The sequence below is a fragment of the Plectropomus leopardus genome, chromosome 5 (assembly GCF_026936395.1).
Source record: "Plectropomus leopardus strain MGB_pleo_1.0 chromosome 5, ASM2693639v1, whole genome shotgun sequence".
NCBI classification, from domain to species: Eukaryota; Metazoa; Chordata; class Actinopteri; order Perciformes; family Serranidae; genus Plectropomus; species Plectropomus leopardus.
The window spans coordinates 30,476,158-30,494,254 of NC_142180.1; the positions used below are offsets into that span (position 1 = coordinate 30,476,158).

Genomic DNA, 18,097 nt, shown 5'->3' on the forward strand with positions numbered 1-18,097 from the left:
GTCAAAGAGGATTTTGTCCGAACATTGAGTTTCGGTTTGAAAAAAGGTGCCAATGGAAAATACTTGAAGAATCTGTCAAATGCATCAAAACACATTTAATGATTTATCTCTGCCCCAAAATTACAGTGATTTTTGGATTATGTGTATTTTTTTTTCTTTTTGAATATCATGGTGTATCAATATTGAATAGACATTCAGGTGGAGATCAAGCAAGGTGAACTTACCTTTTAGAGCCAGCATTCTTTATACTGGGAGAAACTCCAGAGAATACAGACACCAAAAACCAGACTTGTTTGCTCTGGGTGTTGCTGTTGATCGTTGAAGAAGATGATTACAGTGTTCTGGAGGAATTTAAGGCTGCTAGCTGTCCAACAATGGAGGGAAAAGATTGAAAAGGGAATATTTAATGGAAAGCATAAAAGCCAAACTCTAACCAAGAACTGATTTCAACATTCAAATAATACCTTACCTGCAAAATACCATTTTAACATCAGTAACACACTGCATATTACCTGAAATTCATGAAATTAACTTTTTTGTTTTGTTTTGAGTTTCTTGCATGCCTCAACAGTGAAATCAGGATGAAAAAGTCAAACATTCTTCATGAATTGAAGTCATTTGGAACCACATTTAACAGCAACAACAGTATTTCAAAACATCCGTTTATAAACACTCAGACAGCTCGTGCAGGATAATCCAGCTCTCATTTTGTTTTTATGCTCAGTACTTACCAAACACATGCATTTTTTCTACAAAATCTACCTACGAGTAGTGTGCCCTGAGTGTGCCTGGGCTCCACTTTTGCAGAGTTTTAACATGTGTGCTCATGCACGCTACTCGGCTGTGCATGAGACTGTTGGTACTGACCTGTTTTAAACTGTAACATTTTCGCATAAAGGCATGTCTTTAGCAAGTACTGAGCATATGACTGGACAAATGACTTGGATTTTACTGCACGAGTTGTGTGAGAGTTTGTAAAAGGATGTCTTGATACAGTTTTGCTGTTGTTTATTGTGGTCCCCTTTAACTTGAATTTATGAAAAAAGCTTGCCTTTATTGGGTTCTTTGTTGACCGTGGAGTTGTGCAAGACAAACATGATGTCCTTCATGAATTAAAGGTAAAATGAGGCGAGTAATTGATTCGCAGTAGGTCATTTTGCAGGTGAAGTATTAATCGATAAAACTACAGTTGCTGAGACTGATTAAGGACACAACTTCTCTGCAACTCCAGTGGAGGGGAGGGATTGGACTGGTGCTGTCTACATGTAATAAGTACCATGTATACAGATTTGACCGTGACTGCAATTGTGTAAAAGTACGTGTGTAGTGGTGCTACAGTGATAAACTTATTGAGATTGCCCCTGACAATCCTTTCTTTATGCTCTGAAGTTTCTTATAAAAGAAATTAGATATAATGTTCACTTCTATATGATTACATATGATTGAATATGAAAATAAAACTTAAGTGCAAAATGATTTTTACGATAATATCGTCTCTAGCAAATGTGCCGTAAAATCTTTATTTAGGTACATGCATGGTCTGGTTTTACTAGCCATGAAAGATGGCCTGTAAGAATCACATAAAGTACATGCACTGAAAGAATTGCTGGAAAAGTAATTCTTTTAGCGCTGTGCACAGTTAGATAATGCTGCTGGCTTTTAGTGTAGGTCCCTACCTGGTTTATAGTTTGTGTGACTGGGACAATAATGCATTTTACTGCCTTTGCCCAAAAGTTCCTTGTGTTTTTTGTACTGCTCCTTTGAACAGAAGAGAACAGGTAAATCTGTAGCTCAGTGGCACCATAAATTTGGCACAGCCTGGCGTTCAGTTAAGGGTTCCTGTGTCTCGCTTTAAGCTGAAATACAGATCAGCAACAGACACAACTGTGCAGATTTTCCGTTGGACTCCTTCCTGTCATCCTGAGTTTATCTCCCACAAACTCATCTCTTGTTGAGGCAAACCTTTCTTGATCTCACTTCCGCCCCTCCTCATCTTCCCTCAATTTCCACCCTATCCCTAATATTCCCTCGGATCCCAACACTTTAGTTTTCCATTTACAACGAAGGCGAAAACAAAAGGAATTGATGTGGTATCATCCATGAGGTCATTGCTATGTGTGGCCGGGCTGCAGGCTGCAGCTGGTTATCTTATTCAGCCTGTGCAGTTGTTTATGTAATACTGCTCACAATGTGGTTTTGAAGTGGAGCTGAATCATCACAAAGCTGAATGAATGGACAGGGAGATCTAAAAGGTAATTGTAGGGTTAAGATTAGAGATGTTTTGGATTAGGTAAAGTTAATGCTAATGTTATCATGAGATAGGATGTTAACCCTTGGTAGCGAGCATGCTGCTCGGTTTGGATGCAGTGGAATTGTTCCCAGAGGGTCAAATACATGGAATTTCCTGAAATTTAAGCCCATGATACATAGACAAATGTTTTAGCAAATTGCTGGTGTCTCCACCCTTACTTGAAAGCATCATTTTACCAAAAAATTCAGGCAGCACTGTTTTCATCTCTCTCTGTGAAATGAAGCTTCTCTTTGGACCATTTCTTCGTTCTACGACTCCTTATTGTTTCCAGCATCATAGACACATGAGTTTGAGGTCATTACATGTTACGTGCTACTCCAAAAAAAACCGTGGCGGCATCAATTAAAGGAACTGCTCAGTAGGACATGAACGTGATGTATAGGACAATTTGGAACTGGTTCTCAACTGGAACCAGTTCTTCATTCTGATCCCTACTGAAAACGGACTTCTGTCTAGTAACATCTGTTGGCCCTTTAATTTTGACCCCTCAGAGCTTTTACACCAAATATAAACTGATTCAGGACCTGAAAAGTTGTGGAATATAAAAAACTCAAAAACAACACAAAACGTTGGTTAAATGTCTTTAGCAAATGTTTAATCAAAACTGAAACTTTCAGCATCATATACAGCAAGTTCCCTGCAACCTTTTTTTGATACAGTTAAGTGAAAATCTAAATAAAAAATTAATGAATAAAAATAGCTCCCTGAGGTTTACAAAGTAAAAGTTCCTCCCATGCTGACACTTTCTCTGTATTTATTGCAGACTGACTGTTGGCTTCAGAGCCAAAAAGGTCACTTTACTTAACTTTCTGGTAATAGTTTTTTTTAGAGGCTTCTGATTGCCACCAACTTCCTCTTCTTATTTGTGAGGCTTTAGGGTTCCGTTTATATCACCACATGTTGGTTTTGTGTGCTCTTTACTGTGTCTCAATTGTGTTTTTGCTTTTTCATGTGGACAGAGATTTTTTTTGGGAATGAGGGAGGGGAAATCCCTGTTTCCAAAAATATGCGTGTCCATGTGGACTAGGCCTTAATACCTTTGGCTGGATATTCTTAAGAATGATCTTTTGTCCCATATGGTGTTTATTTATAATGTTTTTTTTTTTTTTTTACGATTTAAACTTTTAGGTAAATAATACATTCAGCCCGAGTTGACGTCAGTTTTCCTTGACAGCACGAATGTTAGCTATAGTTTTTAAAACAGTGCAGATACAGCCAGACTCAAGGAGCCCCGTAGGACTATTCTTTAATGAAAACGCTGCTCAGCCAGACCAGCATGTGGAAATGACGGGCTGTCTGTGGCTTGGCGGAGCAGCCTTTTCACTGCTCTCTTTTACTGCAGCATTTAAATCCCTCTCCTTACCAGAGCTGTCTCATCAAAACCTTCCTCCAACGACTCAACTGTTGTCAGGTTTTTTAAATGTTGCCTGAGTGTGAAATGAGACTATGAAAGGCAAAAGAAAAATAGAGGAAATGAAATCTTAATAGTTTCTGTAGAGGCTGCGGATCACTTCCCTGCTGTTTAAAAGCATGCGGGGCACTGACATCGCTTATTACACAACAGCCGAAGAACAATACAACATAAATTACTTCATTCAAGCTTAGTATGATGGACAGATGGACGGATGGTTAGATTAGAGGACTGGTGCTGGTGGTCCAGGATTGAAGGGTCAGTGAAGGTTGTTGAAATGTTGTGGTCTCGGTGAGTGAGGGAGACGTAGGACCGTCTGTGCGCCTCATCTCTGGTGTACCGCCTACCTGGGTGGTCAGGTGGTGGTCCAAGCTTCGAGACACACAAACACACCCACCTCCCGCTAACTATGGAGCGTCTTTGTTTAAGAGCCGTCACCAACCTTGTGAATGATTGACATGATGGCAGGAAGAAGGGAAGCGCTTATTTGAAAAGGACAGATGTTAAATAAACTCAGAGCTCTCTTTGGTGAGACGTGCATGTGTCTCCTACCCTCTGATTTACCCCCATCCTGTCTGTGACGAGGACAACATGCTCCACACAGGCTTGTAAACCTTGTGGGAAGATGCTGTTATGTCTTCTACAGTGTTGTCTTTTACAGTCCTAACAATATCCCTTCATCTCCTCTGCGCTCTCCGCTTTTTTCCTATCCTCATTCTGACTCAGGCAACATAGGCCCAGAGGCATCACCTCACCCACGCATGGATGTCTGCTTTTAACATCTGTATTTGATATGTTGCTTCTTTACCCCCGCCGGTTGCCTCTAACGACTCAGAGACTCACCCTTGAATGAGCACGACTTCTCCTTGCAAGGAGATGCGGCCCAGGTCAGGGAGTTGTGAGCGGTTTGGTCGAGGTTGTTGCTTTCAGACAGTCAGTCTCACAGGGGGGTGTTGCGTGGGGGAGCTGCAGCCTGATTCAGCTGTTCATATTGTAGCCCAAGTCAGCCGGGCTGGCAGGGATTAAGAGGAGAGCTTGCACAACATTTTTCCTACTGTTACGTCAGTGTCCCTGGCCTCCGGACAGCCTGCGGGGGCCAAAGGAGGGCCTGGGTTCCCCTCGTAGTGTCTGTGTGGTCTCTGTCTTTACCTCACCGCTGAGGACAGCGGTCGAGGCCAAACTGAGTCCAGCCTGGTACTCCGAGAGAGATGACTATTTGTGTGTTGTTGGGATTTTCTGTGTATGAGTTCCAAAATCACTGCCCTGAAAAACAATGTAGTGAAATTACTATCAGCACTGCTGCTTCCACAGCTGCTGCTACTTTGTAGGACTGGTATTAAAAGAAGCACAGAAATGAATGATCCGATGATCAATGGAAAATAAATATGCAACAGTTTCAATCACTGAATAAAGTAAAAAAAAAAACAAATCCCAATAAAGACTTTTGAAGGTATTACTTTTGGAAAGGTGGTTGTTTTTTTTTTTTGTCTATGCAGTAAAAAAGACACAAATGCTTTTGAAATTGGTGCTACATGACCAGAGAAAAGAGAGAAAAATAAAGAACTACAACTACCATAATTCAGTCACACTGAACCAAAAAACGGTCCTGTTGGTGGGTGACGTAATATGAGCTTGTCTGTGTTGACACAAGAAACAGTATGGTGGCCAGCTGGTAACACATGATTTCATTTACAGTTAAACAATACACTAACATACTGTATGTGTCTGAGAATAATTTAAGCAAGTATTTAGTAATGCTGTGGCAGAATCTTCAATGTCAACTAACTCTGATGGACATTTGCCGCCATTGCCAAAATTATATGTATTTTGTTTACATTTTATAGATCTATACTGTAAAAAGTTCAAAATGCGGTTTACTATAGAGTGTTTATTGTTTACATGCAAAGCAACATGCTTTTTAAAAAAAAAAATGCATTTCTTTTATCCACGGCTATGCCCTAAAGGTGTAACAAGCATTCATGGATGTACGTCCTGCCATATAAAACATCTGCAAATCCTATTTTTAAATCAACATTGTTTACAATGTCATGCGGTTGCGACTTGCGGTTTGTGTCTTTTCTGTTAATGTGGAAATCCAGTCTTTTGTATTGCGATACTAGTATAACCACCCTTTGTAGCTGGTTGAAATATGTACCAGATAACCCCTTGTGTTTGTTGCATGAGTTAGTCACCTCCCGCACAGAAAAGCTTACATTACATTTAGGTGTGGGTGTTCCAGGGCATGACTAATTGGGATGGGGTTATTGTTAATGTTGTAAGTTACAGCTGTGGATTTTCTGCTATGGCAACTCAAAATATCCACAGTGAAAAATATTTGTTTTGAGGTTGAATGATTCAATTTCGGAGTAATAGTTTGGTTGAATATTGGAATTAATCAATATTTAGTGCTGAGTTTCAAAGTGAGGCAGCGTGTGCTCCTGCATAGATTCACCTGTTTTCCTTTGCAGTCTCCCATTAATCCGTCCGACCCTTTGACTCAAGCTTATCCTCTGTCTCTTTCTCTTTCTTCCTCTTTGTCTGCTTTTCTCTGCTATCATATTCCTACTCTCTGCCTCCTCTTTACCTCCTACCGAGTGATCTCTGACTTGACTGTTAAGTACATTTAATAAAAACTCTGGCAAATGCAAAAAGACTTTTTGGCTCAGTGCGTAATGTCAGTTTCCTGATTGTTTTGTGTGTTTTCAGGAGCTGTCAAGCTGCGGCTGGAACAAAAAGGAGAAGCACAGCTCTGCTCCCAATGTTGTGGCCTTCACTCGCAGGTTCAACCAGGTGAGATGCAAACACAGTTATGTCACATTCAGTAAAAGGAGAGAGAAAACAGTCCCTGCTGCAGTGTTAAAGATTTATGGGGAGATTACAGCTCCTCTTTCCATCCTGTCCTCTTCCTCCGTCCTCCAAGTGCTAAATCATCACCCTAGCTCTCCCAGAGGTGGTTGTTTTTGAAGCCCTGCTTGTCATGGCAGCGCCTAATAATCTCCACCTCTCCTCCCTGCTAGTCACCATAAATAGTCCCCAGGTGGAACAGGTCAGATGGAGGGTAGTTTATTTTGTTCAGCTGGTCCTTGGTTCTGGCACTCATCAAGTTATTAATGCGTTTCTGCAGCACATGTAGGAACATTTTCAAATGTATGCAGGAGCGTGTACGGCACGCTCCCGCAGTGCCCCTGGGAAATAATCAACAGGAAGTCGTGGGCTATGATGTAAGGGGTACCAATGCCCTTTAATCCCTTTCCAGTGTTGTTGCCAGGCTTCTTTAAGACCCATTTACTGCCCTCCAGCATAAATATGAGATGATCTAACAAGAATGTGTTGCTGTGGAAACTTCTCCATGTATAGCAGATCCCAAACGTTGATTCAAGATGTTAGCTGCACACACTTCACCCGCTGGGAGCCAAGGAAAATGAGCTTTTTGGATAATGGGGCTTGGACTGGGAGGGCAGAGAGTCCCAGAAAGCTCCTTAGCATGAGCCGAGGCCACATTCCTCTTCCTTCAGCCCGCGTTTTGTTGGCACTGTGCTCTGGGAGCCAGTGGAGCAGCAGAGAACTGGCCAGTCTATTTAACAGGAGTGAATAATTCAGAACCCATTATGATCAATGTACGCTAATCTGCCTTATTGGGTTTTATGTAGAGAGCAATCACCAACTTACATGCAGCAGTCAAAAAGTAAATGTTTATTCAGAAATCATTATAGCAGTTATAAAGAATTAGTGGTGATTCTAAACAAATGGGAGCATAACGGCACCAGAAGGGAAGATCTGCAGAAGACATCACATCAGTGCAGATTCAATACAAGCATCCAGAAAAAAACTACATCGATCCAGATTGATACATTGTCGCGCCTTTACTCACAAATGCAATTGCACTGCACGGGCCACACTGCATGCATGAGCAGTGCATAATGGCTATCTCTCTGAAATGCTATGGCTTGCACACTTGTGGTGTTCTCACTGTCAGCGTTGTTGCTACGGTGCTGCTGCAGAGCTGCTGCAGAGCTGCCTGCCTCTATAAATACAGTATTTCCACAAATAAAAACACATACTCCACAAATTTATGGAGCCCTGCAAACCACTACAACAGCACAGTCATGCAAATAATTCACAATTAAAAGCCTTGTGTTAACAACTGAAGAGATTCTGTTGATAGAAACATTGCCAGAGAGCTCTTATGTTGAAATGGAAACAAAAAGGTTGAACTTAAGCATAAATATTCATATTTTATCTGGTCTTTGATATATACAGACATTGAAACTGTAGGAAAAGGATAAAGTCAGTGTGACCACACTGCGCTGCTCACACAGGCAGTTTGGCCCCAGCGTTAATGTTCCAAAGGGGAGAATCGCCAAGTTATTCCACTCATTGTTGGTGTTTGGGTCATTCTTCACAGAGGTCTATAAATTCAATTTCTGCCACCAAACAGACATCAGCACATTTGCTTGTCAGGCAACTGTAGTCCCTGATCTTGCTCTCCATCCCATCCCTCCTCCCCTCAGACCATTTAATGGGTTGATCCCCAGCTATGAGCTTTGTGTCTGGATCTGTCTGCTTCCGCTTTTTTATGATTATTGAAGCGCAGGGGCCTTGCAGCTCCATCTGGAGGTCTTGAAATGCTTATAAATGCAGCCTTAAAGACATGATCTTTGCTTCAGAACTTAATACAAGATCTGTGAAAATAAGAAAACCCCTGTATCCCCCCAAAAACCCTTGCGCTCAGTTGCAAACGTGTGAATGCACCTATGTAGAGCCCTGCCATCCTGAGTGATCTCATCGCCATACAGTTATGGAGGCCGAGGCTGTTGAGGACGCAGGCTCCGTAATGAGCCCCAGTGGTACGGTGATTTGGACAGACACGCTTCGTCCAGACTGACCTCACATTTCAAGTAAAACTGCTGAGGAAACTAAATATGAAGCTGCAGCATGTTTTGCTTCCAGATTGGAATCACGTTTTACAGTCTGTGGAAACTGCTGTCTACTGTAAACTGTCGGTGGACGGAAGATGTGACGACATTTGAGCTGCCACTTCACATGAGGTCATTGTCTCGAGGCAAAAGATGCAAATTAAAGTCGAAGATAAAGAAAGTCAGGATCAATGTTAATTTTACAAGAAATATAACCTTTATTTGAGGGATCGGACATACTTTACGCACTAAAAGTCCATAGACAGCTGCGGTCACATGCACACTGTTCTGTTTATTGTGCAATTGAGGGTGGGCTAACAGGAGAGCTGGAAGGTGAGCTGACCATCATGAGACTGATAAAATAATGCTGTGTGTGAAATGAATGTCTATCAAAAATCTATCTAAAAAACCAACTTCCCTGTGTTGAGATGGCTATGGCTGCACAGACAGCAGTGTTTTTGACTGGGGTTGAGTGTTATTGGAGCATACTCATTGCACTCCCACAGTTTGCATGATCCCAAAAATTGGCTGCACGCAGATGTTTGCATAAAGTCTGTGCTGGCTCTTGTGGACATAGATGGATGACGACATTTATGTCATGGCCTTGGAAACTATAAATTGTGGCCCTTAGTCTTACTAAAAAATTGTAGTTTATCACATAGTTGTATTTTTTATTTGTTTGTTTGTTTTATTCAATGATTTAGACAGTGGAACTTAATTTAAGTTTAATTTTGTTCTCTTTTGGTTGTAATTTTCCTTGCCAGTTTAATGATTTTGCCGAAGGATAATTCTCCTGGCTGTGAAAAATCCAATAAGAAGTAAGCATGCCTTGTTTATGTGTCTCTGACTTAGCGTATTACAAAAATGAGCACTTAAAGTCATTTATACCACTACAACTTCATATTATGAATACTGCTGAACTCTTCTGCTATATTTGGCGTCATGTTTCTCCACAGAACTCTGATCCAAAGGTCCGGTGTGAAGAATATCTAGGCTTTTATTGGCAGAAATGTTGTATAATATTCATGTCAGTGTTTTCATTATTTTATGATCGACTGAAAATAAGAATTGGTGTTTTGGGTTTTTTTTTTTACCTTTGATTTAGCAGTTGATGATATCTACATATGGAGTGGGTCCTCTCCCACGGCGTCTGGCATGTTTTTCTACAGTAGCCCATAAGAGACAAACCATACACTGGCTCTAGACAGAGCCATCTGTGTTTTTTCCATCGGTCATCATAGTTCTCCTACATGCTTTGCACACAGGAGAAGTTTCTATTTTGCAGCCTCACCATCACAGATGGCATTAAATCCTACGTAATGTGATTCCACATTTTCTAGAAAATGTGGAATCACGTTCACACACTTCACATGTAGCTAAAATTAACACTGAATATGTTAAACATACAGCAATGAGTAAATGTCATTTTATGAATCATAAGAAATCATAAATAATTGTTATAAAAGGAGGAGATGTTTACCATGAGCTAGCGACTCTAGTAAATTTAACTATTTGTCAATGGAGCAAGGCGGCCAGCTGCAGAGATGAACGGAGATGGCTATTGTGATCTAACTTAGGTTCTCCGTCTAAACAGAGCCAACTATTTTGTCTCATCTTTACTTGTTTTCCAATTTTTCACATTTACTTTGTTGTAATAAGAGCAATGAATGCATTTTTGTTGTCAGGATGAACACTGGTCAGGGTCAACCATCTATGAATCATCTGTTCATTTTCATCACCCCCTCATCTTGTTTACAGACTTCTCCTCATGAAGTGGTGAAAATGAAACCCATATGGCTCTGTTTCCTGGAGATGCAGTACCTGCATAGATTGAGTGTGTGTTTGTCATGTGTTTATAAGAGAAGACAGAGAGAGTAGTTGGATGAATTTATGTCTTCACTCCTCAGCTGCTCACCTCTTCTCTGAAACAAAAACAAGTCTAGGATCTGTTTCCAGGAAAATGTAGGCAAGGCCAGCTGTTAGTTTAAATTGAATGTAGGAAAGCAGAGCGAAGCAGACACACAAGTATACTTAACTTATGGACACACGCAAGAAGAACACCTAGTGGTCTGTGGCTTGAAGGGAGGAGCACTTACAAGAGTCTAAAAGGAGAGAAGAAAGGGTATGGAGGAGCAAAGCAAGAGAAAAATCCAGAGAGAGATAAAAAGAAGAAAAAGTAGAGATGGTCAGTCCGCCTGGGACGGTCTTATCAGAACACAATGTGCAGACAGCTGTGGGCTTTGAAAGCCCTCAGAGCCCTGCAGCATTGAAGCTAACTTCCCCTCCCATTACCTCCTCTCTTCCCTCACTCCTCTCCTTTTCCTCTTTCCATTCTCTCCCTCCCCAGAGCTTTAACACTGATTGATTCACTGACTCGTCCCTGTGTGTGTGTACGTGACGTGTAATCAGAACTTTGGCTTACCAGCATTCTCCCCAAAGAGACAGATTTCCGACATCACTCTCGGCCCGGCCAAGTACTCTGAACACACACACACTCCTCCTTCTTTCTCGGTTGACATATCTGGAGTTATGGGGTGTATCTGTTGTGTAATCAGTTGGAATCAGATGGATTTTCCTCTTGAAGCGCTTGTTTTTCCTCAAGAGCTGATTTCTAATCGGCTTTAATGGAGCGTTCCCGTTAGCAGTCTGCCCTGTGCTCTCCTGCTCCGCTCTGTACCGGTTTCAGCCCACAGCTTTCAGGTCTGTCTGCAGACCTTTGGCTCTAGACTCAAAGACACGAGATCTAACAAGGCAGAACCCCTCCCTGTCTGTCTTTGCACACACCTGAAATCTTCATTGTGCTGCTTCAGAGAGTGTAACACATGAAAGATAAGTTTTCTGTGTCATCACTTTTTGGTGAGTTTGTGAGAGTTGCTCAGTGCTGTAATCTCTGTATGCATTTTTTTTTTTTTTTCCATCTTACTAGACGAGTTTCTGGGTGGTACGAGAGATCCTCCATTCACAGACGTTGAAGATCAGAGCAGAGGTGCTGAGTCTGTACATTCGCACTGCCAAGGTACACAATCCGCACACAGCATGACATTGTTTTTTTTTTTATGCTTCTGAATGTTTGCGTTGTAAACCCAACTTAATGTATGTACTGTAACTTTTCATAGAAACTGTGCGACATGAACAACCTCCACGCGGTCATGGCTGTGGTGTCAGCGTTACAAAGTGCCCCCATCTTCAGGCTTACCAAAACATGGGCGGTGAGTATATTTACCTTCCTTCTGAAGGCAAGTCTGGTTTATTAGCAGACTGCTGTCAATAAACTGGGATGTTGCACTAATCTGTGCCAAAACACTGGACACACAAACAAAGGCTAATAAAAACTAGCACACAAGTGACAACACATGATGAATGGCAGAGTTCGGGGAAAATGAATAAACAAGAACGACCGTTTAGACCATGCAGAAAGTTTAAAGGGAGAGTTCAACCCAAAATCAAAAATACCTATCTTTCCACTTACCTGTAGTGCTATTTATAAATCTAAACTGTTTCGGTGTGAGTTGCAGAGTGTTTGAGAAATCGACCATAGAGATGTCTGCCCTCTCTTGAATATAATGAGAGTAGATGGCACTCAGCTTGTGGTACTGAAAGCGCCAAAAAAAAAAACTCAACAGCAATGTCTCTTTCCAGTAATCATGACTGGATTCCTCAAGATAATCCACAGACCTTGTTATGAGCAATTTCATGTAGGAACTATTTTCTAAATGCCAAACTACATCTTCCAACCAAATCACAGCGCAGAAGAAAGCATCTACTGTTGCTCACCCAGTACCATTGAGCTTGCTAAAGTAACAGCTCAGGCAAGGAGGACACCATTAATGTTTAAATCTTGCACTGTCACGAGCACAGGCCTATTATTTATGCTTCCATCAGTGCGTTGATACAGTTGGCAGGTGTAGTTTGACAGAAAGAAAGTAGTTCCTACATAAAACTGCTCACATCAAGGTCTGTGGATTATCTTGAGTAACTGGGTCATGATTTCTGTAAAGAAACACTACTGTTGAATTTTTCAAATGTATATTTTTGGCACTTTGAGCACCACAAGCCATATAGTTCCATTATATTGGAGAGAAGGCAGACACCTCTACCGCCGACTCAGCAGCTCACACCACAACATTGTAGATTTAGAAATAGCACTACATGTAAGACGAAAAATGTGTATTTTTGATTTTAGGTCGAACTGTCCCTTTAAATTTGTCCCTTTTCCCTTGATGTAAAATGAGAATTTGACATACCTAAAGATTTTAGGAGATGGCAGTGTCCTATTCTGTAATTTGTGAGTGCTGTCGGTCCTCTCTCTTCCAGTCCTCTAGTTTCTTATGCAGCACCTTTACACAGATTTCAGCAGATTTGGAGAGTAACATCGTAAACACATTCTTTTGTAGGTTTTTATGCAGGAAATTATGTGTCAGTATCCAATTTAAAAACGTGCGAGGGATTACCGATGTGTCTCAGTGTTCTCATTGAAGATGTAGAGCTTACATAATGGCATGATGATGTTCTGATGTAATGGTGGAAATTTCTAATACCCGGCTCCACAAAACCACAAGAGATTTTTTTAGCCAGTCAGCAAATGCTATTGCTGGCCAGAACGCAGCTCACCTGCGTCTTAGAAGACAGAGGGGCAGACACTCACACATGCATGCACACACGCATGCACATGTGCACACACACACACGCACATACACACAATCTCTGCAGGTATCATTGGTACTTTCTGCTATTGTCACAAGTTCCTATGTCAGCACATCAGGCTGCACTACAGTCTGATGGTTTTCCACTGCTGCGGCTTCGGTCCAAAGGCTAACTCGTCTGCAGTGCAGCCCTCTTGCAGGAGTAGCTCTCTAAAATGGATAACAATACACACACAAACATGCAAACTATCTGTCTCTATTTGAAATGCTGCATGCTTCTGGCACTGCGGCCAGTTCATTAAAACAAGCAGCCGGCTAGAGAGCAGCGGTTGCATTCTGGATAACAAACTGCATTTCATTTTATTCTGATACTGACATCTAAAATATAGCAGAATTTTAGCAGGTATTTTTTTTATTTAGGTACATTTTTTATTATTTTCCAAACAGGCAAAACAAAACAAAAAAGCATTCATTATTTCAACAGTTTTGCATGGCTGTAGACAGACTACAGCAACTTCCCCTTTAAATTTTTTTTTTTTTTTTAGTTTTGTTAAAGTGTGACTGAAAATGTTAGATCTTTAAAGCTAGATTGATCCTGTTTCTGACCCCGATTTTTGAGGTACTCGACTCATTTTACAGTTGGACCAAATTCCCGCTGCGTCAGATGTCTCTTGCCGTGCAGTGTTCATGATTTTACGAGGCCCAATCATGGCCTGGGAATAAAAACAGATTTTTTGGGGTTGAACAAATGGTTTATGATAATTGAAACCATTTTAAAATAATTTCAAAGTGTGGGGAAAGGAGATACGTGTACAGTTGAGATTCACTGCCCAGTTGCATTTGTTTAATACTGTAGATAAGCAAATGCACGGGATTTGAAAATCATAAGTTTTCATACTGTGGTCTATGTTTTCAAGGTACACCAGTGTATCCCTGATGCCCAGATTAAAAGAAAAGCTTCAGAATTGACTGTTTATCAGTTTGCCAGCAGCCATCCCTCACAGTGAACACTATCTGTCAGATCTCCACATACATTTCTCTGCTCCGTCTCTGATTCTGCTTTTTTCCTCTTACTGTTGTTTTAGCTCTTCAGGCACATATCAGATTTCACTTATTCGTAAGTGCATCTGAATTAAAGCGTCTTAAATTATGTTTCTGTGTTTCTCCTAGCCCCAATGTGTTGCTAATGCCAACACATTATTATTGTTCATTTTAGGGTAAAGCTCTCATTCTCATTGTCCCTTTTTCTTCCCTTTTTCTTCTTCTCACAGTTATTGAATCGGAAGGACAAGGCAACATTTGACCGCCTTGACTATCTGATGTCCAAAGAAGACAACTACAAACGTCTGAGAGACTTCATAAGCAGCCAGAGCATGGTCTCCTGTATACCATACCTAGGTACCACACAAACACACACGCCATGATCTGCACTGAGATGTCTTACTGCCAGCTTCTTATCTTTATGGGCTGTTTACGGGACAAAGGCTAATCTGGGGACAAATCATCTGAGTTTTACGAAATGAGCTGTCTCTAGATGTGTGTCTGGGGCCATTATCTCATGGATTATTCAGTGCCACAGTCTTCAGACAGACACGTTTTATGGTCTGTTCTTACTCTGTTTCCCCCTCCTCTCCTTTCAATTAGCTGCTTGTTTCCACTGCAGCCTCTAAGTTTGTAACCTTTCATCCGCTTTCTTGTGTTCTCATTTTGCTTTGCTCCTTGGAGTAGAGGAATGTGAAACATAAATTTGCCTCTCTGTTGTGAAACATCTTGAAGTAGCTGGAACAAACACATGAATCAGTGAGAAAAAAAACAAGATATATTTTTCCATCCTATCCTTAAATATTTATGCCCCCTCTTTCTTTGGCTCCTCAGTATGACATCACAGAGGAATCCCTGATGTGTTTTGCACAGAAAACTCTCACAGTGATGTAAGAGATTTGTGCACATGGGCACATGTGTGTGCAGTTTTATTGCTGTACTGTTTGTTCTTGTTTTGACTCGATAATGACTTTGATGTTCTTGACTGCGTTACGGCTGTTTCTCTTACCATCAGGCTTGTATCATAGCTACTGCTGTGCGATTCAAACTAAGTATGTACAAACAAACACGGGCACATCAGAAAGCACAACAGTCTGTTTGTCATTAAAGTAACTTTTAAAGACTCATTTTCCCCATCATGCTCCGTCACGGCAGTCTGGAAGCAATGACAGGCCGCGAGGCAATCGCAAAGCTAACGCTGTGAAACGGCAATCATTTGCCAGCTTAACTGTATGTCCTCATTGTGTGTGTATGCGAATAAGAAGACTTTCCGTTCGGTAAGCGCTTCAGTGATGTGTGACTAGTTGGTCATTCTCTGGGTGGAGTTTTTTGTGTTGTAAGCCGTCGTACGTGTGAGGGGGATGGTGTTTCCTTAAAGTCTGAGTCTGTCAATGATGCGTGTGGCCGTGTGATGTGGGACCAGCTGGCAGTCTTTGGGGGTGAATCGAGCCAAGTTGGCCCACAGGAGGGAAATCGCCACTCTCTTGTTCTCTGACGTTTTCCTACATTAAAATCCACTAGATCCCTCTGAGGGGAAAAGTGGTAATGAATGAGTGGGAGACTGAAAGCCGCAGCGCATGTTCCAGAGCATCACTCCCAACATAAGCGCTGGGTGTGTGTGATGGTTAAACTGAGTTTGGGGGTTTCTACTGATGTATCTGTGCACGTGTTTACCTCTTTGCTCACTAAACAAAGTACCTGTTGAAGCTCAGATTTTAGTCCCAATCCGCAGCAGAGGGGTAAAATTACCATGTGTGTTTTTCTAAGTGCTAAATACACCACAGGAGGGTTAACTTCTACAAAGTGTGTTTATGTTCTTGTGCCACTTTGTGACTTCCTATCATGTTTCTGTCTTTACGCCATTTGCATCTTTGGATGCTTATCTCTGGTGATAACGAAGCTGGAGAAAGAGACATGTGTCTGCTGTGTCGTCACAGAGCTTTGGTTTTTCCACAGTGCTACATTTGTGTTAAATTCTGTGTGTGTGCGACTGTATGAACTCTGACCTGCTATTAGGCTTGGCAGACACAGCCCCCTCCTGTCTGCGCTCACCACAGGGCCCGCCTGTTAAATGCTCAGATGAGCTTGTTCCTGTTCTCTGGCCAATCATGCAAGGACAAAGAGTCCAAAGAAATGTATGGCTCCACTGTGACAGAACGCATGCACTTTAAAATGTTCCCCCAACTTGTTTCGCTTTAGCCGCGTCTACAGTGGCCACGTAGCCAAAACAGCACAACAGCAGTAGGTACAGTCCTTGATATGTTTGCACTGAAGTGGTCTAGTGACGTACAGCTGTGGACTCAGGTGTTTTGACAGTGCTCAAAGTCTGGCACATAATCATGTATCATGGGGGAAAAACATTGATTTAAAGCTAAAAGGAGCTTTGTATTGCAGTCAGCACAGTTGCACTGGGTCTTTTGTGTTTGATGGATGAGTGAAAATTGCAGCTGAAAAGTGTCCTGTGTAAACAGGGTTTACCATCATACTTCTCTTGCTTGTCTTGCAGAGCCAAACCTGTCTCGTGCTGTGCCAGGGCTGGACAAAAGGTCTGGCTGAGCTCATTATAATTTTACACAAAGGCAAAAACAACTCTCTGGGTTAATTGTAGTTGTGTTTAAACCAATTATAACTGTTTTGGGCCATACTAAGCCCAAGATGCAGCCACAGTATGCCTGCAAGATAGAGTCAGAGGGAGCTTGTTTTGTTGAAGACGAAGTGCTGGTATTAAAATGACCAAAGAAAATGCCACATTAAACATTAAAAGGTATTTAGGTAGGTTCCTAACGTGAACATTGATGTTGGTTTTTTTTTGTGTTCACAGTCCTAAAATGAGGTGTGGAGATAGGTCCAGCTGTATGGGATTAGTTTCTTATAGCGATTTTGAAAACGATTACGCGGAATAAGTGTGTCACCATCTGAGATTGTCAATATACCCACAGCCTAAATCCTGTGAGCTAGACAAGTTCTTGAGCAACAGATCACCATGTGCATTTGTGCATTTTCATTATACTTTTTACTTGGATCCTGCAGTAGTTCTTTGCTGTTCATCAGTGGAGAAAAACTCTACAGAGAACCAGAAAGCAGCACACAGGCTCATGAGTCCCTTCTGCTTCAGCATGCTGTAGTTGTTGGTGTAGCTGTAGAATCCCAGACTGAAACCAAAGCAGCAACATATGCAGCTGTTTTTTTGTGAGCGTGCAAGTCAAAATTTCTCATCGATGCACTTATGCTGCTGATAGTTTTTACTGGGACTCCTGCTGGCACTTGGTGCTCTATGCACAGCACATGATGCGCTTGTAAATAGTTGAGTACAACTTTACAAAACAATCCATTTAGCTGTTACAGTGTTTAAAAAATGAAGCGATCTATCGTTGATTATTTCAAAGGCAAAATAAGGAGAGAGAGGAAGAGACTGGTGGGGAAGGAGAGACAATGAGAGACTGATTCAGACGCCACTGATGATGAAAATGCAGGCAGAGAGGGACCATCTGAGCCAGTAGTGTAAAGGACCGCTTTTACAATTGTTATGTTTTTCTTTACCAAATATAATAAAAGACGACCTAATATGTCAACAATTGGTCGTAGCAGAGAAACTTAATATTTAGATAACTATATTTTAAGTCTTGACTCACAGATCTTTACATCAATGCAAAATAAGGGTATCCAAATCATCAGCACGCAGGGTCCTTGATCATGCTGTACCAAAAAAAGGTTGTGATCAAATCATGTGCTGGTGCAACCAGCTGAGAGAGATGGTAGCACCAGTGCTGCAAAA

At 41.5% G+C, this 18,097-nt stretch overlaps 1 protein-coding gene across 2 annotated transcripts in view; it reads left to right on the forward strand.

Annotated features, from left to right (window-relative positions):
• The window catches only part of ralgps2 (Ral GEF with PH domain and SH3 binding motif 2), a 104,798-nt gene that overhangs the window by 41,548 nt on the left and 45,153 nt on the right, over window positions 1-18,097 (forward strand). For both annotated transcript variants that reach the window (XM_088077931.1, XM_088077930.1), the window contains exons 6-9: window positions 6,429-6,512; window positions 11,565-11,654; window positions 11,755-11,847; window positions 14,553-14,679. In XM_088077931.1, the coding sequence (XP_087934057.1) occupies window positions 6,429-6,512; window positions 11,565-11,654; window positions 11,755-11,847; window positions 14,553-14,679 (394 nt within the window). The remainder of the gene's footprint in view (window positions 1-6,428; window positions 6,513-11,564; window positions 11,655-11,754; window positions 11,848-14,552; window positions 14,680-18,097) is intronic.